The following is a 27,967-nucleotide window of genomic DNA, read 5'->3' on the forward strand; positions in this document are numbered from 1 at the left end:
TCTGGTTAAATGTAAATGATGATTCTTAAACACACTGCATGTATAAAATACATTTATTTAGTCTAAATAATCAAAGCAAATAATTGTCATGACAAATTGCAAAGATGATATTTCCAGAGTCAAACAGAAACACATACATTCATACATACAATATTTTATTTAGACAATGTTTAAGCTTGTGACTGATAACAAATAACTTGTTGCGATTTAAATAAATAAATGAGTCTGTTACACATTACACAAAGTAGCTCACTTGGACTCCATGCAGCATAGTATATAAAATGATAAATGTAAACCTTGGCATTAACTAAAGTTTGAAAGCTTGATATCACAGAATTTTTCATTTTTAATTAAAGAAAACCCCCAGTATGTCAGCCTTGGCTCTAAATTGAATTACCACATTGTCCTTTTGCCCATAAATGCCTTTTTTTTAAATAAACTAAATATATTTTAAATTACAGAAATATACTTGTACTTTTATAAAAACTTTAGATACTTAAATACTTTAGATTTGTAATGAGAAAGTCTTTTTATTTGTACAAAAACGCACAATAATTTCCCTTATGAAATTAAGAGAAACATTAACAGATGTTAAACTGCCAAGACGACAGCTCTTACCCATTCACCCTCACACACACAAACACAAACATATCATCACTTTCCACTGGCTTCCTCCTCACTGTCCTCCACTTCCTGGATTATGAGATCTGCTCCAGAATCTTCTGCAAGGTCATCGTCGTCCATGACCCATGTAATTTGCCTGTTGTCACTCATGTTCTCTTCCACCCCCAACAAAAGGCCTTCCTTCTCCTCATTTTCATCAGTTCCATCTGTGATTAACTCATTGTAGCCGCTCTCCTGAATGCAAACGTCGCACAGCCTGTATTTGCGGGTTCCCTCGCTTACCACTCGCCCATTGACTTCGGTTACATGCCGTTTGCACTTCCTGCACACCAGCTTACGGGCCTGATGAATCTGTGTAACACAAGTGTTAAAAAGGAGAGTGGATGTTTTAGATCTCAATAGAATTTTTCTTTTGTTTAACAGGCTGAAAAACATATACAATTATATATAATTGCATCTATTAGCCTACATTTGACTGAATTCAACCATGACTTAATGTGATCACAAAGAAAGTACAAGATATGATGAATTAATGACCAGCAGTAGCCTATGGATGTGTACAGCCTGTGCAGCTGTTAATGAACCGGACATGTGTGAAGCTTAGTGTGTTTCTCACCGTCTCAAAATGGCTGCGCAGGTGTTCCAGGCGAGTGAAACGTTTGCTGCAGGCCTGACAGGGATACGGACGCTCACCTGTGTGACAGCGGAGATGACGCTTCAAGTCTGCCTTCCTCTTTACTGTGTGCGTGCAGAACGGACATTTGTATCGCATAGAGGGAGTGCAATCTGAGACAGAGAGACATTGACTGTCAGATCCCTTTCACGCATCACCACATCAAATAACTATCTGAAAGCCTATTTAAAAAAAAAAAAAACATCTCTTGTTTAGCCAGAAAGTCCAGAAACATTGCATAATAGAGATAGCCTACAAAGAAAGAACCAGGGGCAAAATGTGTGATAAAGGCCTAAAGGAGAAATGTTTAGCATTTTTATCTACTGGTCAAGTTTTGGCTGTTGAATAAAACCTTGAGTGCTCCAAATTACAAAACAGATTTGTGCAATATGACTTGACTCATTCACTGTGGGAGGCAGAGAAAGTCTTGCTGGAGGACAATAATTTTTTTATTTTTTTATTAAACTTTAAACTTTTTATTATTTAGATTTATCTTAAATAGAAAAGAATAAAAAAATTATTTATATTACATTTTTGGGTCCTCTAAGATTATTTAAAAATATATTTTTTAAGTCTTTATGCTCACCAAGACTGCATTTATTTAATAAATAAAAAATTCAGTAAAAACAGCAAAATTGTGAAATATTACAACAATTTAAAAGTTTCACAGTTTCTATTTGAATATATTTCAAATGTAATGTATTCCTGTGATGGCTAAGCTTAATGTTTCTTCAGTCTTCGGTGTCACGCGATGATTCAGAAATCATTAACTAATATGCTGATTTCATTTGTTGCTTAAGAAACATTTATTATATTAATGGTAAAAACAGTTGTGCTGCTTAATATTTGATCAATAGAACGTTCAAACGAACAGCATTTATTTGAAATCTATTATTTGAAACAACGTAAAAGTATTTACTGTCATGTTTGATTAATTTAATGCATACATCCTTGCTGAATACAACTTTTAGGCGGCAGTGCTTACCTTTATTGAACACCCCAACTACCCCAACAATGGACGGAAGGTTGGCGTACAGCTCGTCTGCTTTCTGCGAGCAGTGTGACACCACCCCCTGTAGGTCAATGAGAGAAGTGTCTTCTGTTACCAAGCGACTGGTGGCTGTTCTTTTCCTGCTTCCTCTTCTCCTGCGTTCCGGGAGCCCAGAGCCGTACTGCTCCTCCTCCAGGCTGGACTGCGGAGGAGAGTTCTGCTGAAGCCCTGACGGCTCCGGGCTGGTTCCGCTGAACTCTTCCTGAGGCTCTTCATCCTCTTGTTGATCCCAGAGTCTGGTCTGAGGGCTCATGCTGACGTCACACATGTTGGACGGCTCGATGACGTTCTCACGTCTGTCCTGAAGCGGACTGCTGTCCGACAGACACAAATACCGATTCTCATCGTCCTCTTTTGCACTGATCTCAAGGAAAGATTTAATGAAGGCCTTACAGTAGGAAATTACGTCATTCATCTGCAGGTAGCTGGCGGCTGACATCACTTCTATTACATTGGTGCTGTTGAGCTCCAGCTGACCAGAGTAGATAAAGTCCAGGATGATGGCAAAGATGTCAGGGCTGAAGACATCAAAAGAAGCACTTACCGACTCTAAAGTGTCTTTAGATCCCTGAGACAGCAACATTCTGAAATATCCACTGCTGCCGTACAGGACATTACGGTGTGCACGGAAAATCTGACCCTCAACCAGCACGTTGCAGTCACAGAACAACTCCTGCTGCCTCTGCTGGTCCAGCTGTTTTAGCAAACAGCTCTGGTGAATGGCTGACATATCTGCACTGGTCCATTTGTGAACAGGTCTGAAAAAAGAAGTGAGAACTTTAATGAAAAAAAAAATGAAAAAAGAAAAGAGTTGCCAAACTTCAGTTTACATTATTTCTGCAGCGTGTATGTGTGCTTTTGTGTGACGTAATGGCAGCGATTAGATTTCACAAGGCGGCAGTAAGACTCCGCCTACTGTTCTCTGATTGGACTACACATCTGTCAATCATGTACATTCGCTGTGGAAGGGGCAACACCCGACTTTGCGCATCGGGTAACAAGGGAGAGAAGCAGGGAGAGAAAAAAAAGAGGAAATACATAAAGAGGGAGAGAAGACGAGAAACGCGGGGTTTACACTGACGCTAAAGACATTTAAATAATTACAGTGAAGAAAGATTTGGGGACGTTCTTGCTGTAAAAAAAATCTCTCCATCATTCGTCTCCCCTCGCTGCACGCGCACACTACCAAAACTGGGTTACCACAAGTCAAGACATAAATAAATAAATAACCAAATTAATATAAAGCCATTGAATTCGTAGCAACCGAGAAAACGCTCGACAAATCAATTAGCTATGAGATTAAAGTGCTCTGCGCCCTTTATGTGTAAAACGCCCGCTGGAAAAAAATAATACCTGAGATAACGCACATGCCTGTACTTTACTAAAAGGGCATTTAAACATTAACCAGACATAGCATTTCTTGCATTACGAATATAAGCTGTCAGATAAGGGAATAGAGTCAGTGGGGTGGTTTTTCTAACGGGAGCCCTGTCGTCCGTGGAGAGCCGCCCACCGAACCGACCTCAGGCTGGATCTTAAAACGCAAAACACCCGCCTTTGCAACACCGTCGCCTTTTCTCATATTTCGGATTACCTGAGCTCGGACGCCCCGCGGGTTGACGCTGAGCCTCGTGCTGGTCCCCTTCGCCCACCCTCTTCACCCGGGCACCGTTTCCCCCAGTCTCTTTAAACATAATACTCACAGATGCCCCGCGTCACCCGCACTCCGGTACGGTCGACATGTCCCACTTTCACAAACCATCTCCATTTCTCTGCCTACTTTGGATATATTTGTCCAGCTTTTGTTATCAGGGCGAACTGCTTTCACTTCCTGCTTTGCCCGAAAGACCGAAACCCGTTTGTGCTGGAAAAACGTTTTGCTGACGTGGGTGTCCGGAGCGCCCGGGACCGGAGAACCGCTTAAAGCACACGCGCCCCCGCACAGCAAAACCAATACATTTACGCCTTCTGGCCTAAAAATGAATAAATGTCCCATTTTTTTTAACACTTATGTTGGCCCTCTCGTCTTAACCAGGAAACAGCACCAATGAGTTGAACTAGTCTAATTTCATACACTCCTGTCTAAAGTGTTTTACTGAAGCATGTGCTTTGTTACAATAACCTGACAGGTAAACCAATAACCAATTAGTTAAATGCTGATACAATTACTGTAAAAATGTAACCCCCTTCCAGATAAAAGAAAAAGAGAACACCACATATGAAATCATTTTTATTATATCAATGCTGACAAGGAAGTATAAATAATTCTATATTAGACCAATGTACTTTAATACAAGTGAGATGACATGAAAATTGTGTACATTAAAAAAAGAGAGACAGATGCTGAATTAGATTAAATCATTTGTTTAGATTCAGGCTTCTTGTAATATAATGATTTTACATATACTTATTACAAATGAAAGAAACCATAGTCTAAGTTTGGCTTTGTTTTTTGCTATGAGAGCAATTCCCTTATTTTCATGAGAAACAGTCTGCATTCATCCAGCTTCAAGGCAGTGCTCCATTATTGAATCCCGTGGGATTCTGGGATTGCCAACGCCATAGATCCTCACCTGTGTGATCAGATAAAACAGTCAGATTAATTGTGAGCTGTCAGTATTTCTCTCCCATCTAAATCTATGAAAATGATTTTAGTTTACACTTACACATCCTCTCCAGGCCGTATTCAGCCTTCCAGCCCAGCTCTTTCTCCGCCAGAGTTGGATCTCCATAGCAGGACGCCACATCCCCACCCCGCCGAGGGGCAATCTGATAGGCAATCTGGGGCCAGAGGAAAGATACTACCATTGAAGAAAATATTGCTATTTTGCGAGTTTAAACATCACATTGAGATTTCATAAAGGTGACCTCAGGCTAAACAAATTGTATATATGCATATATAAAATGTAAATATGTACTTTGGACCACAGCGGGTTTACCCCTCACCTTTCGACCTGAAGCTTTTTCCATGGCTTTCACCATCTGTAGCACAGAGTAGCCTGTACCTGTGCCGAGGTTATACACCTTCACAGAGACCAGGACAGAAAAGTAAAACTGAGAAAAAGGGGTGTGAAAAACTGCGTACATTAAAGAGGAAGAAAAAAAATGTCGTACTTTACACCCACAGCTTTCCTTCAGTTTCCTGATGGCAGCAATGTGTCCCTTTGCCAAGTCAACAACATGGATGTAGTCTCTCACACCTAGCCAGGAAGAGTCAATCAGTGTTATTGAAAAGGAACACAAAATGGAAACAAAATGAACTGAAATAAAAACAAACATAACTAGGGAAAAAAACTGTAACTAAACTATTTTAATGAGTACAAAGCAAACTAAAATAACAAAATGGTTATAACACGGTATATTATAAAACTTGAAACCTTTACAACCTTTCTGCATTAAACATTAAAATGCCTCTGACTGAATAGAAAAACATTAGACACTGCAGAGAATTTTAACTGAATTTATTAAAATGATACCAGTTAGTGCAAACTTAGACAGCACTCAAATTAAAATAAAGACTAAATCAACAGAAACTCAAATAAAACCAGTGTCATTTTAGTATTATTTATATACCATTACAATATTTATTAATATTTTGACATTTTGAGTTTTAGTCATTTTGTTATGTGCTTTGTCATTTTTATTAGTTTTTAAAAAATAAATACATTTTCTATTTCTATCTCCTAAGTTTAGTTTCAGTCATTTTATTACTTTACCTTAAACTGATTATTTCAGTTAAATGCCAAAGGGAACTTTTCTAAATTTTTAGTTTAAGTTTTTTTAATCTAATATTTACATTTTATTTCAGCTTTATTTAAAGCTGCAGTCCGTCGTTTTTCCTCTTTGTCGCCATCTCTGTTAGAAATCTGCAATTGCAGTTATTCGCGGAATTATTAACTGTGCGTGGGTAGTAAATCGGCATGAAACAGCGCGGATGAACACAATGTATTGAGGCTGCCGCGTCGCTGTGGATACTGTACTGTCATCAGCAATCTCAGAGTATACTTTTTGAAAGTGTCAACATTAGAATTTTCATCAGAAAATGTCATCTGAACAAGTAAGTAACATTCACTTTTGTTCTGACCAAATTCTGGGGGTGGGGGGAAGCATTGCAGTAACGTTAGGCTATATCATGCTGATTAAATCTAACGATTGCTTATATCACGTCAAAACGTGAAAAATATATTTTTTCTGTAGCCACTCTGAAGTCCGAAGTCTTTGGGTTTTACAAGAATCTCCAGTTGTCACTGGTGATTGTCGCTTTAAACTTTCGGGATCCGCCATACCAAGTGCTAAGCTAATCTCCACCTCCATCATCCACACACGCTAGCCGGGGACTCCTTCTCTCTGTGTACAGAAGTGACGTAATGACGCAAAGACATGCTCGAAATTCCCGCGGAAATCCACCAGTACCACTGGAATTAAAATCATTATTACAAGCTTACCGTTTTGAATCGAGGTAAGGCAAGCAGATCGTTTTGAACACTGGCTGGTTACGTTTTTTTTCAAAAATGTCTTTTTTGATATTTTTAAACCCAAAAAAGTGCCGGACTGCAGCTTTAAATTAAAAATCCAATAAAAAAACATCAATGTTTAATAGTTTGTTAACATTACCAACACATAAATATATGAATAAAAAACGAATTGATTATTCAAAAGTAATAAAACTCCAGAAATGAATAAATTAGAGACAAATGTTAAGACAAAAATAACATGCTGAAAACCATCTCTTATTACCGGTCCCATCAGGTGTGCTGTAGTCATTTCCAAACACATTCAGATGTTTTCGTCTTCCAACAGCAACCTGCCATACAAAGTGAGAAAGAACAACATCCTTTACAACAGTCCCACTTTAGTTTCAGACACACAGACTCCTCTGGACCTCAAGTGCTCAGACAGGTTACCTGGGCAACATAAGGCAGAAGGTTGTTTGGGATTCCCTGAGGATCTTCACCAATCTGTCCTGAGATGTGAGCACCAATGGGATTGAAGTACCTGAGCAGCACAGCATTCCAGTCCTGCGAGACATTTGATCAGTTACACACCTGCCACACAGACACAAAAGCGTCATAACAGAGCGGTCAACTACCTTCTCTGCTGTGCACTGGTCCTTGACCATTTCCTCAATGAAGTACTTGGTCTTGCCATAGGCGTTTGTGCAGCCACCCGTTGGATGCTGCTCATCAATGGGGAGTTTCTGTGGGTCTCCGTAGACGGTGGCAGAACTGCTGAATACCAGATTACGCACCCCATGAGACTGCATCACCTGATGCAGACACACACACAGAGCCACAGGCAGTAAGGCATTCCTTCAGAGCCGGAAGCACTAATATGCACAAAGAAACCTCTAACTGTACTAAATCTGGATTTCAAGAATCAGATTCATATGAACTCTCCATGCATAAAAATGATCCATGCAAATACATTTGCAATTTCAGACACATTTCTTACCTCCAGCAGATTGATGGTTCCTGAGAGATTGACTCTGTAGTATTTTAAAGGCTGTTCTACTGATTCACCCACAGCTTTCAGTCCTGCAAAATGCATCACTGCATAGAAGGAGTGCTGGGACACAGAGGGCAGAGAGAAAACAATGAAATCATTTAACCATCAGGGGACGCTGTTATACATTTAACCAGCTCGGTTCAGAAATTAGTAGATTGTTTTCAGTCAAGAAAATGCTAGTATAAAGGAAAACAAACACACACACACACAATATAAGTGGTGTTTTAAAATTAGGAGGAATTTTTCATATATCAAATGTAAATTTATGGCCCTGTTCAACTTAATTTTCCTGGTTAAATAGACGTTACATAAAAAAGAGAAATAATAATTTCCTACTTGGAAACTCGCATTATTTTTCTACTAGGAAACTCGTATTTTCCCACTAGGAAGTCTGAGTTTCCTACTGGGAAATCTGAGTGTCATGACCAATTCCTTCAGCAAAGACATTAAATTATATTATTATATATAATTATATATAATATTATAATAATTATATAATTCCCTACTAGGAAACTCGTGTTTTCCTAACTAGGAAAATCGATTTTGTATTTTATGTATTATACTATGTAATGTTCTATTTATTAAAACCAAGTATGAATTTAATCAAGTTAGTGTTTTTTGCTTTTTTACATTTACTCCAAAACCACTGCACGCTTTGGGGGGCCTCCCGATGTAACTTTACCTGCGGGTGTCGCTGTTGGACAGTGTAACTTTATAAAAATGAGTGACATTTACACTTTGTAAGGTCACATTTTTCAATATTTGCGTTGTTTTATTTGTGTAATATCATTATTTTCTCATACAATTTTTTTTGAGACACTGCCTCCCCATCAGGAAACATATATATAAACAGCAGACATGTGGCTCAATGTATAACAGCAAAATTAAGATTAGATTCAATTAAATTAAACAGGACATGGATTTTTAACAAGAGTAAGCGTTTATTTTTACCTTTTTAAATATTTTCTCCAGTCCAGGTTTATCCAGAAGGTCCAGCTCATGGAACTCAATCGGCGTGTTCAGAAACTTCTCTATCCTCAGCAAGCTCTCTGGAACATCACCCTCTCCTCAACACAACACAACACACATTCACACAACATTTAAAAAATACATTAGAAAATACTGTCAGCTAACAAGAAACTGAAGTTTTGTCTTAAACCAAAATACAGAGAAAGCAATATTATTACAATATTTTTTATTTAAAAATCAATTTTTATATACATTTCATACTATAAATAGGAAAAACTATGTAAAATATTTAATATTACAATAAAATATTTAAATTCATACTAAAAAAGTTTAGTTAGTTAACGGTTACTTGATATATTCCACACAAGGCCTCACTGTGTGTGTGCAGGATATTTCTGACTCTTTGTAATGCAATGTGTTCAGGATACCAACAAGGACCTTCAGCAGGGTAGTGTGATTGATAGAAGTTTGTTTACCTCTGACAGCATTACTGAAATTATCAATGACCACAGGGTGATAACCAGTCTCAATGAGCTCCACAACACAGTGGCTGCCAATGTATCCACCACCTCCTGTCACCAAGATCTTCTGACCCATGTTGAGAGCCTTCAGCACAGACAGAAAGATAGACATACAAAGGTGAATGCAATTACTGGATCATTGTTCACAGGTATGTGGGTGGGGTGTGCCCTACCCTTACTCAGCATGTACGTGCACTACGTGGCTCTGCCTTCATCAATAACATCCTGTTTCACTGTATTTGAATGGAGCTCTTTCATTCATCAATAGCGGTCACATCACAACTGCATTTAAAGGGATAGTTCACTTTAAAATTAAAATTCTGTCATCATTTACTCACCCTCAAGTTGTTTCAAACCTGTATTAATTTATTTATTCTGCTGAACACAAAGAAAGATATTTTGAAGAATGTCAGTAACCAAACAGTAGTCTCTGTACCCATTGACTTCCATAGTAGGAAAAAAAAAATACTATGGAAGTCAATGGGTACAGTCTACTGTTTGGTTACTGACATTCTTCAAAATATCTTTCTTTGTGTTCAGCAGAAGAAATAAATTAATACAGGTTTGAAACAACTTGAGGGTGAGTAAATGATGACAGAATTTTAATTTTAAAGTGAACTATCCCTTTAAACCTCACTAATGATTCCCAAAACGTTCAAGAGATAAATTTAGTTCAAATCAGCCTGACTACACTGGAATACACTGACTGCACAGATATTAAACACAGACTTTAAATGTCACCTGACTGAAGGAAGAAAGTAAGATCTCTAATCTTCCAGAACAAAACAAACAATAACACAATACAATACAACAACTCACATTCAGATCTATCCACACTCACCATGCTGATGAATGCGGTTCAGTAAGGGTTATTGGAGAGCACGCAGGTGACAGGCGGGAAGAGTTTACAGAGTCTGTTTGGTTTATTCATTCTTGCTTCCTGGTTTCAGGGATACGTGGAAGTGTGTGGATCAGCTGAGCTGATGCATGTGCTGCGTAATTCATTTTCAAAGTAAAAGTCTTTAATACTTTGATTAATTTGACATTTTCAACTGCCTTTCTTTCTCAATCACTTATTCATCCATGCAGAATTTTTTTTGTGTTCTTTAGCAGGACTAAAAGTGTCCAGTAAACCAAAATTGTAAATGCCACCCTAAGAATGCATTATGCTCAATAAAATGCGTTCTTAGGAGAAAAAAGCAAATCAATAAATATATTACAAAAATATATAAAGTATAATGGAAACCTTGAACCACATTGTGAAAAATTTAATGTATATGATGCTTTGCTTAATGTTGTGACAAATTTGTATTGTTTTACACTTTTTTTTCTAGCTTTATTATTTTTTGTTGCATTTTTCTTTGTAGAATTTGTTTAATATAAAACATTTTTAAAACAAACAAAAACCAAGAGAGAAAAAATAAAAAATAATATATATATTACATACCTTAACTTACAGTACCAACATAAAGTAGCTACGGCTTTAATTAATCATACGTTCTCACAACGACTTTTATTATGAAAAAAAAGTTGTTTCCTCACAGGATAACTTACGCACACAACTTTCATTCTGACGTGTCTGTCCAGTGATCAAAGGTCAGTCAACTGATTTATTCATTTATTTCAAAAGAGGAAGAGTCACTTCTATATCCATTGAACTAGAAATTGCATATAGGAATACAAATATAAATAGGAATGCCAAGAGTGCCAGAGAGAACAAAAATACTGAAATCAATGTTTGTATATTTCTGTACCAAAATAATTTCGCACATTCACTGACATTTGAGACTATTGAATCATTTAAGTGCAGTTAGTTATGATTATGCCTGTCCCTTTCCTCCACACTTTAAATAAGGAATATTCATTCATATGTTATATACCCACATTTTCAATCACATACACACAAGCATCACTCTCAAGTTTTGCCAAGCCTCACTCCCCATTGGTCAATGAAACAAACAGTATAAATAAAAATATTTATTATTTAATGCTTGTCTTTGAAATCTTACCATTAAATATCTACAAAACGCTAATGGCTGTCAGAGTATCAGTGGGTTTTGGGGCTCAAAGTCAACAGAACAGGATGAATGAATGAATCAGCTCTGTTCCCTATTCAGACTTTTAACATCACTGAGAATAAAACATGGCACACATACAGATGTAAAGATTTCTGTGATTTATGATTTACAACGTAGTTCATGTCGTGTTTTATCAGAATAAAAAAAAAGCAAAACGAGAAACTGACGATGAAACCTGCAATTCCACATGAAAACCAACAGAGGGCAGAAAGCAGCAACAATAAAAACAGGACACTCCTCATCATCCAACTCACAACCCTTACAGTTACACAAACACAACGCTCTTCTATGGGAGTTTTACTCAGGAGGTCTAATACTAGAACATCAAATAGTATTCCAGTTCATCTCAGTGGGATCGGATGAATGCTGGACCCCCACAAGTATGCAACCTGCTTGTTTCCTTTTTGGCCTCTCAGTTCTAGGCACATACTTGTGAGCTAATTAACCGAGTAAATGCTGATTGATTAATGGCACAACAAGAAAGCACAGTCACCATGAAATTAAAATGGACAATTCTTGTATTTTTATGGAATATTGCAGTATAATGCCAATGCCATATCCATGCACATCATTATTTATTTATTTATTTTAATTCATGAGCACTCATGATCTAATAATTGTTCAATAACTCATAATAATTATAATAGAAAAGACTATTGCAACCTTTGTTTCATGCCGACTTTAAGTTCAAATGACACTTTTAAGAGCCCTTCAGTATAACAATGAAACAAGTACTTGTTGCTTGCAATAAGTTGCTTGCAATAAGTCAGAACACATGGCAGGGTTAGCGGGCCATGCTAACCAGCCAAACTCAAATACAAACCAGCAGCAAAATATGAACTTTCAGGTCTACTTTAAGGTTGTTCAAAGTTGTGTGCTCCCCTCTGAGGCCATATTGAAATTTTGAAAGCATTTGTGATGACTGTGCAAATGATCAGGACATGTATATCCAGAGTCTCACATCTCAAAATGCCGGTAGATGCTCTCTACGTATTCCAGAACTCTGTGCCAGTCCGGTGCATCATCTTTTAGCATCTCCTCCACCGTCTGAGGAACCACAATGAAACATTATTCACAAATGAACAACCACATGAAATCCTGTTTGCATTCATGTTTGCATTGTTCCAATGAATCATGTCTGAGTTGTTTTTTGAATCAGGCCAATCATGATTGCTAATACATTCAGCCAATCATGCATGAGGCATTTAAATATCCAGTCAATCATCTCTGAGTAATTATCACGTTCAGCCATTCATTTCTGAGTCAATTGCATATCTAATCAATCATATCTGAGTCATTTTCACATCTGGCCTGACATGTTTTTCATTCTCATGTCTTGCATATTCTGAAGTCAGTACCAATATCTGACAGAATGTTTTTGATTTAAGCTGGAACTAATTGATTGTGCATTGGTTGATTAGTTTGGTGGCTGAATCAGAGTGGAGTAATTATAGGATTAAGTTATGAAATTAAATATGACAGCTTAGAAAAAAACTCAATCATCTCACCAGTGATGCAGAGATTCCAAAACCTTCTCCAGTCTGGAATGCTAGAGTCAGGTTCTCTTTCTATGGATAAAATCATCATCAGAATCATCATAACAACCCTTTTGCTAATATGTTTGCACACAGGCATGTGTAAGACGTGTGTATCACCTTGTTCTCTGGACTGAGTTTGTCATACGGTATGTGAGAGGGGAGGTAACTGTGGTAAATCGCACAAAAGGCCAAACCGTCCACCCAGCAACTGCTGAAATTAGTGATCTCAATATTCTGCAGGAAAGACAGGAGGCAGCAGAATGATAAAGAGACAGGCAGATATTCTACATCAGTCCACTTTTATTGCAGCTTTGTTCTGGCCGAGAACCACCCACTTAGACAGGAAGAGACTGGGTGGTTGATGTATAAAGTGACCAACCACAGTTAGTTTTGTCTTTGTTACAGTATACTGTTTGGTTTTATAGTTTGTATCACAATAATAGACCTCTGTTGGAAAAGTTTATTTAAACAATGGTGTGGCAGTCTTCATAAATGTTTCTGTACAGAAAAAAAGAATAATAATAATTGAAGCAAATATGTTCACACTCTGTGTTGACAATTCCTGTCTATAATAAAAATCCCTATTATTTCACAGATCAAATTTAAAAAGGCGGCGGAAAATACATATACACTACTTTTCAAAAATATTTCCTTTATTCCTGTAATGGCAAAGCATAATTTTCAGCATCATTACTGAACAATATCACATTATCCTTCAGAAATCATTAAAATAAGATGATTCGCTGCTCAAGAATAATTTCTACTTATTATTATTGAAAATATTTGTGCTGCTAAAAAATTTTTTCTAAATATTTTCACGATTCTTAAAGGGACACTAAGTAGGAATTACTCCCATCATGTGGTGAATTCGTATTTTGCATCCAAACTAATTTTGCTCTCCAGCGCCTCGCTTTTTCAAATGCGCATTGCATCTACGGTAGGCGATATGTACCAAAAAGCTTTGACAGGATGTCTTCTAATAGTACTTCGTCGAGTTTTCCTAATGTTTTGAAACATTGTTATTCATAAAAATAAATCATGAGAACATGAACTTCATCACTGCATGTGCAGGAATTGTAAAATCTTTTTTCTTAAGTAGCCTAACGCAATATTTTTACTCTAATAGCTTATCTTTCCCCACACATATGAACTGTGATCATGCAATAACGTTAACTTTACATCGCGATGCTGAGCTACAGTGAAATGATAGAAAATACATTATCTGTGATAGCAATTCGCCTCATTCGCGCAAACTGGAGTTGAATGAGGCTCGAATGTAGTAGTAGAATGATCACTTTGAGGGGAGGATAAATTTATCCCCACCGGGGATAAAAATAATTAAGCAGAGGCAGGGAAACATTGACCAGAAAGGGGGAAATCCCACGCATTTTACGTTCTATTTTTGATTTTTTTGGCGACGATGTTTTCTTCTCCTGTGGCTTGGCATATGTATGGTCCATAATAACAATACAATCCAGACTTTTAAACTTGCCGGTGCAGTTTCAAGCGCCTCTCACTGCTCTGCACCTGCGTTTCTGCTGGTTTCTGGCTCTGAACGAAAACGCGTTGTGGAAACGCGTTGGCTTAGTACTTTTTGTCCCTCTCTTGCTATTATAGTTTTGCAAGATGGCGGAACTACATGGAAGCCTCCGTGGACCTACCCGTCCCATGTATACAAAGATAATAAAGATTATAAATTTATTAAGACACAAGATTTTATAAGATTTATTATAAAGATAATAAATTCTTCATTTATAAGGATAAGTCAGATAATTGGCCAAGGTATTTGTACACCATTGAGGACATATTTATGAATAAAAATATTGATTTTAGATAATAAAATACCTAAAAAGATACTTAGTGTCCCTTTAAAGAACAGCATTTATTTTAAAAAGAAATCTTTTATAATACTAAAAATATATTTCCTGTAACCTTTGAACAATTCAATGCATCCTTGCTGAATATATTAATTTAAGTATAAATATATACATTTTGCTGAATAAATGTATTATTTCTTGCTACTAAGAGCCACAAACAAAACCAAAATAGCACTTTAGGAAATCCAGAGATAAATTCTTTCTTAATAGTGTTTGTTGTTTCAACCCAGTAACTTGTATACACGACTTCCGAGGCTTTATTTTTTTGCAGACAGACTGATAGAAAACCCCTGTGAGACAGACAAGAGCTTTCCTGATTGAGAGAGTGCTTTTGAGTTGTGTGTACAATGTGCATCAGATGGTCAGAGAAAGGACTGTGGGTGGTCTGTGCTGTCTAAGGCTGAGACAAGGGGGTGTGTGGCCGACTGCCAAGTTTGATCTGTCAGCTATTTCGTTTAGTTTGGTTCAATTGAGTACCTTGTATCCCTGAGTTCTGCCTTGACTCCAGCGAAGCAGGGAGTTCCGCCTCGAACTTCCATGAAGCCTCAGCGACCTGAGTCCTGATGGGAAATCCTCCTGTGTCCTGATGGGAAAGGAGATGGATGTCAATTCTCTACTATTTGACTATCATTCCAGTGTTTCTCATGAATGAACGGTAATGGAAAAAGAGATAATGGTGTTTGATTCACCTCGTCCTGTTGATCTTATTTGTCACATCTAAACCCGAAGAGTTGCATGTTTGTAGTTGTGAATTCTCCACTTTCTTGTCTGTCAGACATGCACAGACACGCACACAGAATAAATCATTTGTGTCCGTATGAGTCTGGTATGCTAGCAATATTCAATGAAACCCAATCAACAGGATATTGTGCAAATTAAACCCCTGTTTTGATACCTTTAATGGAGCTGGTCATGTTGCTCTGTTGCTCTAAACTTACTGCTTGAGTCTTGCTCTGAGGAGTGAGCAAATATTTCAGATGCATTAAAAAAATCCTAAAAATAGCAGAAAAGGGAATATGTTTTACTTTTCTACTCACAGATTCTGTTGTCATAGCCATGGAGGGCTGGGAAGTACCATTTACAACAACATCAGGGTAATTGGAGGGCAGTCTGCACAGACTCCTGCAAAATGATGGAATGATCCATGAATGTAACATAGGTCTCTTTGACAGACTGTGGGCTGTAAACAATGAATCATTTAGAATCACTAAACAATGCTCTCAAATCAGATATGTCTGCAGCATGCACCACCACATAACTGTGCACTGATTCACAATGGAATGGAACTCACTCGATGAACAGACAAGCTCGAATAAGACTGAATCAAAACTGATTCTTTGATTCAGTTGGGAAGTGAGAGAGAGCACTGTTGATTCCAAAGGTGGGAATCAATTCCACTCAGGCGAATCAACTCCATTCTAACATGTTCAGACGAGCGGGATCCATTACCTCGATTTCCAAACTACTACATGTTCAAAGAAAGCATTGAAGAGCTCAAATTGAGGATTTTGATTCATTTTGAATTTACTTTAATCTTTTGATTCAGATCACCAACAAAGCTCGGTCAGATCCTGATTTATTCTGTGACTGTTTCACGTGACCTACCAGCGTCAGTTGAGTCGCGTCCTTGAAAGGGACTTTGGTCGCGTCACTGTCAATGCCATTCACAACTCCTCTCCCGTTGCCTCATAAAGTGTCCATCATATGCACACTTCTGAATTTCGCTGAAAGAAGTAGGTCTCCTGAATACTTTTTGCCTACTCTTTTATGACTACTGTGAATTCGGACATACTTCTTTTGTCACATACTGTTTTCCGTCTACTATATAGTAGGGAAGTATGCGATTATTTCGGATGCAGAAAGGTATATTGACATTAACTAAAGATAACTAATGGGACCTTATTGTAAAGTGTAACCAGTTTACTTTATATGAAACTTTTATAATTCACATTTATTTGATCTCAAAACTTTAGCCTATGTGTGTTTAGGATCCATATTTCCAATTTTTTTGACATTTTGAATCCTAGATAATACTAACCTTGACCTCTCAGCAGTACCAGAGGTGCGAATTTCTCTTTTCCCCTTAATCTCATCTGTCCACAGTTGCTCTTCGGGTCCAGTGCTCTTCTCGTAACCCTCCACTCGTCTCTCTAGGCCCCTCAGTAGCGGCGCCCCCTGGTGGCTGCCTGTGACCTGCTTCAATTTCTGCTGGCTCTGCTCCAGTTCAACTCTGAGGCTCTCTAATTGACTTTTGAACTCCTGGCGACCCTGTAAGGCATCGGCTAGCTGTGTGCCCATGTCCTGCATTGTTGCTCTTAAAGAACTTAGCTCTTCCTCAGATTCTGCCCTCAGTCTGTCTGAAACCACTAGCGCCACCTTCAGGTCAGCCTGGAATTGCTGCCACTCCTCACGTTCTGCCTACAGAAGGAGAAAACAGTGGTCGTATTACATATTTATATAATATATTTAATTTTATATTGTTTTTATTTAATATACATTATGTATTTTTATTATAAAATATTTTAATTACACAGACATGTAGGTACAAGCTCAAGCATTCACGCAGGCACACACACACACACACACACACATTGAAATATGCTTAAGAGTCTATGACTACATTATTATTGCAGTGATTATTAAGTTTCTTTGGGATCTTTGGGATGTGCTGGAGTAGACTTGAGGAGTAGAGTGCTTGACTCTTGTATTGTCAATTTTGCTCTAGCTGTCGATCATAATATATGATCATAACTCCTGCTCTTCCAAATGACGACGTTCTGATTTCCACACATAAATAACTGAGAGAAACGTCTCTACATATAAAACATGATATATGTATCAAGGAACCTTGAAATATATATGTGTGTGTATATATATATATATATATATATACACACATACACACACATATACATATATATATATTTCAAGGTTCCTTGATTACAAAATATACACTAGGATGTAGGGGCTTCGAGAGCAGAGCAGTAGACTGAGGATATGAATGTTTTCCTCTTGGATTTCCTCTAGAGTTGTAATTCAGCTGTGAGTGTATGAGGTCAGAAGATACTGTGAACATACTGTGCTGCTGTCCACCTCTCACTGTTTGCTAAACACACGCACACACACAATATGCTTACATTAAACTTCGCTCTGCTCTGCCGAGGAATTTGAGACGGTCAGATCAGCAACAAATTCTACTTCAAAGGTATAAAACGTATCCTGTATTATTTACATGCAGTGGTCCAGAGCCGTGTCATATTTACACACGCACACGCACACGCACACACACACACTCACACACACACACACACACACACACACACACACACACACACACACACACACACACACACACACACACACACACACACACACACACACACACACACACACACACACACACACACACACACACACACACACACACACACACACACACACACACACACAGGAATCTTACTCCAGTTGCAGCCCTGAGCATGTTCTGGCAATAAAATGATTGCTCAATAGTCAGTTGTGAAGAAATACAAGAGTGATTCCCAGGCATGATAACACATTTGTAAAACACATACAATCTATTCTTTCTTTCTTTCATTTCTTGTCTCTCTCTCAATAGAACTGACTGAAACTCTTTCTTGATTCTGCCAGAGAGGATAAGTGACTTAAATGAACACAAACTACTGACTACTAAAGTTATCAAACTGAGTTACTCATCATTGTACAATCCTGTACAATAATAGCAGAAAGAAAACGGTAATAACAATTAGCAGGCAAAGTCATTTAGGACAAGAGAGGCCAAAAGTAGGGGAAAATTCATGAGAAATTATTTTAAAAAAATGACAAGAGTTATTAAGATGAAAGGGTGGAGAATAACTATGTAGAAACGTTAAAAAAGAGAGACACAAGGCCAACTAGAACCCTGCCGATTATCAAGCTCATTTTTGTGGAGAAAAAAAGAAAAGAAAATGCATTAAACAAATATATCAGTATGCTAACTTCAACCAAAGTTATTCAATTACATGACTCTGACTTCTATAATGATTATTTTAATGGCATTGCGATGTTAGCATCATAACAAAATATGTAAATACATTATGATACTATGCATGATGGTATAGGTCAGACGTTAGTTTCTTAGCCTGAAAAAGGTTGAAGACCCCAGCTGCGATTAAACAAATAACAGCGAAGGAGGATGGAATTAGAGTAGGAGGAAAAGTCTCAGGACCCTCTTCATCACTCGGAGGCCTCCAGACCCCAGCTGGAGCTCATTATAGCAAGACTTCCTCAGACACACACACGAGAGTTCATCTGAGATTGAAACACATGCATTGGAGGTAGGTATTCCTATGCTGTCTGAAATGTGAAGATCATTTTAAACTTTAAACCGACAAATCACAAGTGCCAATTGTTGACAGCACACTTTGTGAAACCTTGAGAAAATACTCAATTGTGTAAACAAGTTTTTTAATGCACTACAAGTATTGTTTTTATCTACAAGTATCTATAATAACTATAAATGTTATATTTTCATTTTCAATATTTACTAAATGTCCTGCTTTTAAAATCCACTAAAGGCTGGAACACACTCCCTGAACAGACTTTAAAACTCTATAGGCATCATACACTTAAAGACTGAGGATCACACTCTTCATCAGACTTTTAAGTGGTTCAGAACACAATAAACTCACACAGAAACATGTGCCTCATTGGTAGGAGACACGTGACAATTGAAAACAATATGTGTTCTGAAATTAGCTCAAAATATTGGACTCATAATCTGCTCATAATCTGAAGCTAAAAATAGTCTGTGCCCATCATACACTACGCAATTTTCTGTGAAATCTGTCAACTCCAACTGGCCAAAATCTGCAGACTGCCTCTGACTTTCAGCAACTATTCCAGACTGTAAATCATGGCAAATATCTGGGCAAAAGTTCTGTTTCAAAATTCCAGTCTTAAACAAAACACAAGTGATTATTAGTTAAGAGTGGATTAGTTAAGAATTTTCTGTCACAGGAGAGATTTTCATGATCTTTTTCTTTTCCTATTAGCCTGTTTAAATCCCGAAGCATTTGTTCTAAAAGAATACTTTATTTTATTGATGGATAAGGACTGAATGAAATCGCATTAACACATGTTGGCAATCACCCAACCTTGTTAAAGTCATTCAATTCTGTCTTTCTCTCTCTGCTCACACTCACAGCTTTCCAGGCATCCCGGCACAACAGAAAATGACCCCACCTCTCTCTCTCTGGACAGTGGTGATGTTTTAGACATCAGCTCATTGACTCAGTGGGATTTCTAAGGAAGTATCACACCCAACTCAGATGATAAGAAGTTGTTTCTCTTTTTTTGGGCTTTGCACAGTGTGTGTGGGGGTGGGTAGAGTGTGACTCGATCACCCTACTTGACAACCCCTTGCACACTACATAATCACTACACTCAGTAATACACGCACAGAAAAGTGCCCACAGACAAGTGCGTCTAACACAATGCCCTAATACACTGTGTAAAGCTTTTTCCAGCCAAACCCAAATCCAGTGTGTGACTCCTGCATTCAGAGCAGTCCATCTGGAACTGATCCGCCAGCTTCTTATGTTCATAACGCGCTTGTGTGTGTGTGTGTGTGTGTGTGTGTGTGTGTGTGTGTATGTGTGTGTGTGTGTGTGTGTGATGAGTGGTGGTAGGTCGCTCCATCCATAGTTATTGTTTCACTCTTCGTCTTCCACACAGACAGATTTTGTGCTCCCTGAGTACAGTCATTGTTAGAACACCAAATTTAACATTTTTGCAATGTCCAGAGGGGCAAGAGAGAGCTTGTTCGGGTCAAAATGAAACTGGGAATATTACAAAGAGTGACTTATAGATCTTATGAGTGAATATGAAAGTTATGTGGTAATGTATGAGGGAGTCATTGAGTAAATGTACATGTGCAGTTATGTCGTACAGCTTTTTTTTACGTAGTTGAGATACAGTTTTCATTTGTTTCAAGTATATGAAACAAAATCATATACTTGTATTGTGCTCCTACAGTAGTCATATTCAAATCCAGACTCAAAATGCATCTGTTTAGCTGTGCATTTAATGAATGAGCACTGTGCCACTGTTCGTCCGACTGTTTGTACTGTATTTTATTTTATTTTTTATTCTAAACTGTTTTAATTATTCTTATTTCTTTTGATTATTTTAATTTCTTCTATGTAAAGCATTTTGAATTACCATTGGGTATGAAATGTGCTATATAAATAAACTTGCCTTGCCTTGTCTATACATGACGAACATCACATTACGCATTACAATGCATAACCAAATATTTGAAAGATTTAATACACATTGCATGGAAAGACGTGTCCGAAATCGAATACTTCTGTACTATCTAGTATGCGGATAACAGTACGCGAGCAGGGTAGTATGTCAGAATACATAGTATTTGAAAAACAGTAGGCGAAAAGTCCCTGGATGACCGACTACATCCGGCGAGAGTCTGAAGTGTGCATTCAATGAACACTTTACAATCCCATGAGGCCACGGGAGAGGATTTATGAATGGAGATGAAGGAACTGAAGAAACGCAACTGAGTGTGATCCTCAGTCTTTAAGTGTATGATGCCTATAGAGTTTTAAAGTCTGTTCAGGGAGTGTGTTCCAGCCTTTAGTGGATTTTAAAAGCAGGACATTTAGTAAATATTGGTTAATATAGTTATTATAGATACTTGTAGATAAAAACAATACTTGTAGTGCATTAAAAAACTTGTTTACACAATTGAGTATTTTCTCAAGGTTTCACAAAGTGTGCTGTCAACAATTGGCTCTTGTGATTTGTCGGTTTAAAGTTTGAAATGATCTTCACATTTCAGACAGCATAGGAATACCTATTACCCTCCAATGCATGTGTTTCAATCTCAGATGAACTCTCGTGTGTGTGTCTGAGGAAACGCAACTGACTAGGTCACATGATAATGACAACATAGCGGATGTAGTAAGTCCGGATTACATTCATACTACACACATTACCTACTCAGACAGTACACAGACGCAGCGAAAGCCAAACTACAGTTGCATTATCAAGGTTCGTTAGTCCAACTGCAAAGACATCACAAAAAATTTATTCGGGAGTACTTTGGAAAAACTTTGCAAAAACCCCGATTTCAGACTAGCGTCAATATGACTTTTAAAAGTCAAAATGAACAGAAAAATGCGACTGACTTCACGTATTGTGACTTATATCAGTGGCTTCTAGAACAAGATTTTATAAAAAATAAATAAAAAAGGGAATTTTTTTGGATCGTTGGTTGGATAATTGCTGTGATCTTATGTGAGTGACAGGTTTCTGGAAGGGATGGATTATTGTCCCGCCCTCATGCCAGTGAATGTCATCAGAGAAGAGATGTCTTTCCAAGGGAGAGGGAAAGTTAATTACAGATTATGATGGCACATTAATTAAAAAGATTCTGTTGAACACTGATAAATAATGAATATTAAACACTGCATTAAAAAAAAGAATTGTAGTTAAAGATCAGTTACTGCTTTAGTCACAACTGAAGTGCATGCAAGTGCACTTAGTAGTTGAGTTGCATTTTTATAGATATGTGCACTCACAGAAGGCTGGGGAGGAACACACTCACTCTGTTGTTTGGTCAGTGAGTCGTTACATGCTGACTTCTACTGTCACAGGGGCCAAACAAAAAAGTTTTGTTCTTGCAGAAGCTGAACAGAATTCCCCACATCCCCCTCATTATGTCCTGTTCACTCCCTGTTTCCATCTGTGTCTCTCCTACTTCTTCAGGCCTGACACCCTGTATAGCTGCTTGTGATCAAATCACAAGATTTAAATGTTGCTATAACTAATAAACATTCTTGTTGTTTCATATTAATGCTATAGATCAATGCTAAATCAATCTATTCAAAAATCAATGCAAGTCTTTTCTTTTTTCTTCTCTGCCCCTTCCTGCCTTCCTCTCCTCCTTCCTGTCAAAAATAGATTTGGTTTTATCTGATTCCTTGAGACTACCAGATTAGGACCATGTTAGCAGAACCATAACACAAACCACTCACAAAAACAATGTCCATTGCTCAACTAAGGCAGGAAGGGAGTCATTTGTAGGATTGCATGTCCCATAAGCCTTTGCTGAAGCTGACAGGCTGTTATCAAACCCTCCCTGACCTGTCCCTTTGGGAACAATGTTACTTCCTGTTGCATTTTCCTGTCTTCAAAAGAGGGAATTTTAGAAACCAAAGTGTCAAGCACAAACTGAGAGTGCATGGATGATACAAAAAAAAGCAAGTTTGATTCACCTGAATCTTTTCCTTACAACTTCTCAATTCCTCCTTCATCTTCTCCCTCTCCACCAGAAAACATTGCAACAGATCTGAAAAACATACAAAAATGTGATTCTAAATATTGATAAAATTATAAATAATACAGGTATTTGCTAAGAACATTATAAAGCAATAACGCACTAAAGGAAGTGTGTTACTTTAGGTTTACAGCAGTGGTAAAATCACTGCACTGCATGACCTCGAACGGCTTATTGTTTTTTATAAAACCACAGCAACAGCAATATAATAAAAGCGATACAAATGTTCAATAAACATTTAATGAATTAAAATCTATAAGGGTATCAGAGGTCTTCTTCAGGACCCAGATTCAGGACAAGTGGCAACCCAAAATACCGAATGAAAATGAACAAATTAATGAATAAAAAAATGAAAAAAATGTATGTACTCTGGGTTATATTTACTTTTACCATTCACGGTTTTGTTCATGGTTTTCAAGAATGTCATGCAACCTGTCCATGTTGGCCAAGTGACTTTAATAACAAAAGATTGGAGAATTTGAGTTTTTCTCCTCTTTGTTTGTTTTTAATTTTTTTAAATAAGCATGTATAAATACAAATGCTTATACAGTTAACAACATTTTATTATTTGCATTTTTTGTCCTCCATGTCCATGATAAGAACATACCAGCAACCCCAATTTTTTAGACCCATGATTTATATAATACTTTGATATAATGTATTATTATGTTCGGAGAGTGTTGGGTGTAATACATTACTACAAGTAATTCATTACTGTAATTTAAGTACTTTTCCCTTGAAAAGGTAAAGCATTACTCTTACATTTTCTTTAATTGAATTAGTTACTTCTGATGTAATTGGATTAAATATTGTATAAACTATAGAACAATTATATATAGGATTTAACATAAAAATTAAACATCTAATATCAAAATGTTTGTTTTTAATTTAACCTTCTCCCATTAAATAAATGTAATTTTTTTGAAAGAATGAATAGGGCCGTTTCATATCTATCCTTGTATTGTTCAACTGGTCGAGGTTGATATGGGATTTAGAAAGTAATTAGTAATAAGTAATGCAATACTTTTTAGAGTAACTTTCCTAATACTGTGTGCGGACCACTTCCTAAAAATGTTTGCAGTTCATTTAATTATGTGCATGCTCTAATTTATGAATGAATCAGTGGACATAACATGACTGTCTGACTCACCATTCAGAATGTGTGTAGATTCTTCAGTGTTGTTGAGCTGCAGTGTGTTCAAACACTCCTGGAGGAGTTTTGCGTCCACTTCTGTGTCTCCATGCACACACACACACGACGGATGAGATACCAGAATAGGTACTTCTGTCATCTCACATTCCTCAGCCTCTTCCACAGGCCCTGTCCTGCAGTCCAACAGTGAATCATTCTGATTGGTGGAGATGAGTGGCGGACTGAGAGCATCTTGAGCCGTTTCTGGGGTGGCTGTGCTTGTGCAGTTGGAAATGGACACCAGCTGAGACGTTGGAGACCAAGTAGAAACTAGACTATCTGGCGAGGCGGGAGGTGTTTCAAAGATGTCCACAGCAGTGCCTGCAGAGAGACAGAGGTGGAGCTCTCAGAATACTTTAATAAAACATTACCTGACATAATAACTTGTGTGCAGATTAGTCTGTCACAGATATGAAACTTTATTTCCGTTATTCATGGGATGTTCAGAATGTGGTTAATATTCATGATTTCATGGGACAAGAATTATGTGACTACCATATACAGTACAGATTTGACTACCAAGTGCAGATTTTTTTGTCTCTCCATTTGGATAAAATGACACCACCATCACTCCTTTTTAATTTTTTTTCTTGTTTGCTAGCAAAATATATCTAAAGATCCATTAAAAGAAAGATTCAAGATTTTTAAAATAAATAAATGTATTTTTAAATAATAAATAAAATTTAAATAAATAAATAATAATAATCCTTTGTAAATATAAGAAACATATCCATTTTAAGTGCTTCTTTTAAGAATGTTTTTCTTTTCTTTTCCTTCTCAGTCAACAATAATTCTGTATACAGGATTTTTTCTCACATTATATTGTAAGTCTGTGGAATGAGTTTACATTTTGTTTTGTACTACAATATGACTGTCCTTATTTTTTAAATTGCAATTCCCTTAAGCTCTGCAAAACCCATCAACAAACAAGGTTGTTTATAATTCCTGTTGTTACAATAAAAAAGAAATACATTTATTTTCAAACTTAATTAGAAAATTTTGGCAAATATTAACTTAAATTGTTGTCAGTTCTTCACAAAAGGCTTCTGAATACTTGGGACATAGTGCACAGGTCATATGGACTAGGTTTATAACACTTTAATGGTGCTTTTACATTATCTTTGGTACATTATTATTAGAGGAACCAGCACACTATTCAAAATTCTCCATGTACAAAAGTGAATCATACAGTTTTGAAACGTAAATTATTTGTATTTTTATGTGAACTAATCAAGTAGGAAAATTTTTAGTTTTCTAAAATAGGCAGGTTTCACTATTTGCTTTTTCTGAATACAAACCAACAGGAGCAGATTAGATTGAATGTGTGTGAGTGGGTGTTCTTCATTAAAAAGCCTTTGTCGTCTCCCTGGGTGGGAAAGGTTTGCTGATTCAGTAAGTCTGAGGGCTCTGGACACCACCAATAACAGAGAAGAATGTACAATACAGTATGCCAATAATGACTCGCTCTCTAATACATTTAATAACTGTCCTGCAGTTCTTTCTTTCACAATATAGTCACATGCCTAGGAACTACGCTTTACACAGCAATCTTTTCTGTATTCCTTTATTTTTTTGTTTCTATATCTCTCTGTCTCTACATGCTGTTATTTTATCTCTTGTGAAAAATGGCTCTGTTGGACCCTGACCCTTGAGGGTTATTGCCTCAGATCTCAATAAAACACCAGGAAATTCAAATATGTGTGTGTGTGTGTGTGTATGTTTGTTGTCAAAAGCTAGTTACCTGAAGATCCATGTCGTTCTTTTCCAGAGTTATTCCCCATGTTACCAACAGCTTTTTCAGTCTAGTGAATGAGTCAACAAATGTATTATACACATCATTTATTTTCTTGGTTACACTTTATTTCAATGGTCCACTTTAGACATTCTACTTATGTAACTTTGCAACTACATGTCAACTACTAACTAAGTATTAGTAGACTGTTAGGTTAGGGTTAGATATTCGGGTTAGTATGTCAAGGGTTGCCCAGGTCTGCGTAACAAAAATAGCCCAATGGCCAATCAAAAGTAGCCTTAAATTAGCCAACTGGGGAGCATCAAAATAAAAGTGTTATCCGATATTATTAAGCAGACAGTCTACTAATACTCTAATTGACTGCAGATTACATGTAGTTGCAAAGTTACTTTAATAGTTTGTAGAATGTCTAAAGTAGACCATCGAAATTACCCTTTTCTTTAGCACCCATTCTCACACACGTGTTCTATGTCCCATGCACTCTTTATTCAATATCCAAATAACAGTGGTGCCGGCACATTCATAACAATAACTCAAAAGATATAACAATTGTACATTAGTATCTCCACTCATACTCCTCTTCCAGGTCTCTGTGAGATATTTAGAAAGCTCTCCAACAACTGCAATTTGAATGAGGTTTGTGGTAAAGTTTGCATGAAAATGCAAAAGCCTATTGACAGCACTTGCTAAAATACACTGGGGTAGAGCAAATAATTAGGGAAGACCATGGATTGTTGTAAGACATTTGGTCTCTTTGTAATAAAAAAAGCATAAATATAAAACTTACTTAAGCGAGTAAATTTGGTCGTCATATAATATCTAATGGCACATTTTGGTTGGTCTCTAAAGAACAGCATCTAACAATGTAGCTACACCACTGTATGTTCAACAGGTAAAGTAAATTGTATTGTTTTGCATAATTACTTTTTATAGCCATTCAATCTAAGGTGAACAATAGGATTCTGAACTTAGCAGTCAGTGACAACCAAAACATGGAAATATATTTGCGATCATTTGTTCACAAACGAACTTTAGGCTATAGCCTACATTACGACGATTTATTAATAGTAATACTAGGCTATATAACAATATTAACGTGCATTGTTTTTAATATATCATATTTTGTAGTATAATTAATTAATATTGTTGTATTTTATAACAAAAAAAGAAAGAAAACATTAATCAAGTTGACCTTTTTGATACATTCTAATGGGTTCAAACTGTTAACTTGCTACCCAGTGTTACAACAATCTCCGGATTCTCCTACTTCAAGTTGAACGAACAAGCAACTTTAAACCAAGATAATCAATAAAGTCTATCAATAACATCTTTAAACCAAGACAATAAAACAAGAAAATAACATATTACATGGACAGCGAGCATCACCATAGGAGAAAAGGACTGCAAATCATACTTATATGAATTAATAAAATATAAAAACACCTAAACGATAGAGAAAACCATATTAACGAATCGTTTATGTTACACACCTTATTGAGGATCTTGTGTTCACCGGGACTGACGGGGAAGTTTTACATGCTGTCGCTGGTGGAGTCGCACCTCTTTACGGACAAGGACGGGAGCGGATCATGAGCAGAGACTGCAGGATGTGGGTATGAACTTTGAAGCACGGTTAAAAACGGTCCTTTTGCCCCCTCATGAGGACTGAGTAGTACTACTACTGAAAACAGCGTGAACTAGTCCTCAGCTTTTGAAGGAGCGACAGCAAATAAACAACTCGTGTAAACACCCTCCAAGTGAGTTAATACCAGGAGTCACGTGCGATGTAGCCTACTACATTCCCTCATTACCATCATCGTTATTAAGGGT

The 27,967-nt window shown here is 37.1% G+C and overlaps 3 protein-coding genes across 5 annotated transcripts; all 3 read right to left on the minus strand.

Moving 5' to 3' along the window:
* Positions 1-36: 36 nt before the first annotated feature.
* Positions 37-4,432, minus strand: zbtb8a (zinc finger and BTB domain containing 8A). Of its 2 annotated transcripts, none has more exons than XM_079631943.1 (4): positions 4,052-4,432; positions 2,283-3,106; positions 1,241-1,410; positions 37-975 (listed from the first exon to the last, which is right to left on the minus strand). In XM_079631943.1, the coding sequence occupies exons 1-4, from the start codon at positions 4,342-4,344 to the stop codon at positions 655-657; spliced, it is 1,608 nt and encodes a 535-aa protein (XP_079488069.1). In that variant the 5' UTR covers positions 4,345-4,432; the 3' UTR covers positions 37-654. The 2 variants fall into 2 exon arrangements, with proteins under 2 accessions (XP_079488069.1, XP_079488070.1); XM_079631944.1 differs by lacking the exon at positions 4,052-4,432 and adding an exon at positions 3,943-4,030.
* On the minus strand, positions 4,353-10,341 carry gale (UDP-galactose-4-epimerase). Of its 2 annotated transcripts, none has more exons than XM_079631948.1 (11): positions 10,185-10,320; positions 9,299-9,428; positions 8,805-8,917; positions 7,800-7,913; positions 7,438-7,614; positions 7,253-7,366; positions 7,086-7,152; positions 5,463-5,548; positions 5,295-5,372; positions 5,015-5,129; positions 4,353-4,921 (listed from the first exon to the last, which is right to left on the minus strand). In XM_079631948.1, exons 1-11 carry the CDS (start codon positions 10,185-10,187, stop codon positions 4,857-4,859), a joined length of 1,062 nt encoding a protein of 353 aa, XP_079488074.1. In that variant the 5' UTR covers positions 10,188-10,320; the 3' UTR covers positions 4,353-4,856. The 2 variants fall into 2 exon arrangements, with proteins under 2 accessions (XP_079488074.1, XP_079488073.1); XM_079631947.1 differs by having other exon boundaries at positions 4,403-4,921; positions 8,805-8,920; positions 10,185-10,341.
* Positions 10,342-10,941: 600 nt separating this feature from the next.
* On the minus strand, positions 10,942-27,898 carry LOC307008788 (cytospin-A). The gene is made up of 12 exons (XM_079631942.1): positions 27,628-27,898; positions 26,126-26,186; positions 24,343-24,705; positions 23,131-23,204; positions 16,875-17,254; positions 15,874-15,958; positions 15,732-15,789; positions 15,526-15,604; positions 15,314-15,419; positions 13,077-13,193; positions 12,930-12,989; positions 10,942-12,468 (listed from the first exon to the last, which is right to left on the minus strand). The coding sequence occupies exons 2-12, from the start codon at positions 26,163-26,165 to the stop codon at positions 12,379-12,381; spliced, it is 1,452 nt and encodes a 483-aa protein (XP_079488068.1). The 5' UTR covers positions 26,166-26,186; positions 27,628-27,898; the 3' UTR covers positions 10,942-12,378.
* Between the last annotated feature and the right edge of the window lie 69 nt (positions 27,899-27,967).

Source organism: Phoxinus phoxinus, assembly GCF_949152265.1.
Source record: "Phoxinus phoxinus genome assembly, chromosome: 13".
Lineage (NCBI taxonomy): Eukaryota > Metazoa > Chordata > Actinopteri > Cypriniformes > Leuciscidae > Phoxinus > Phoxinus phoxinus.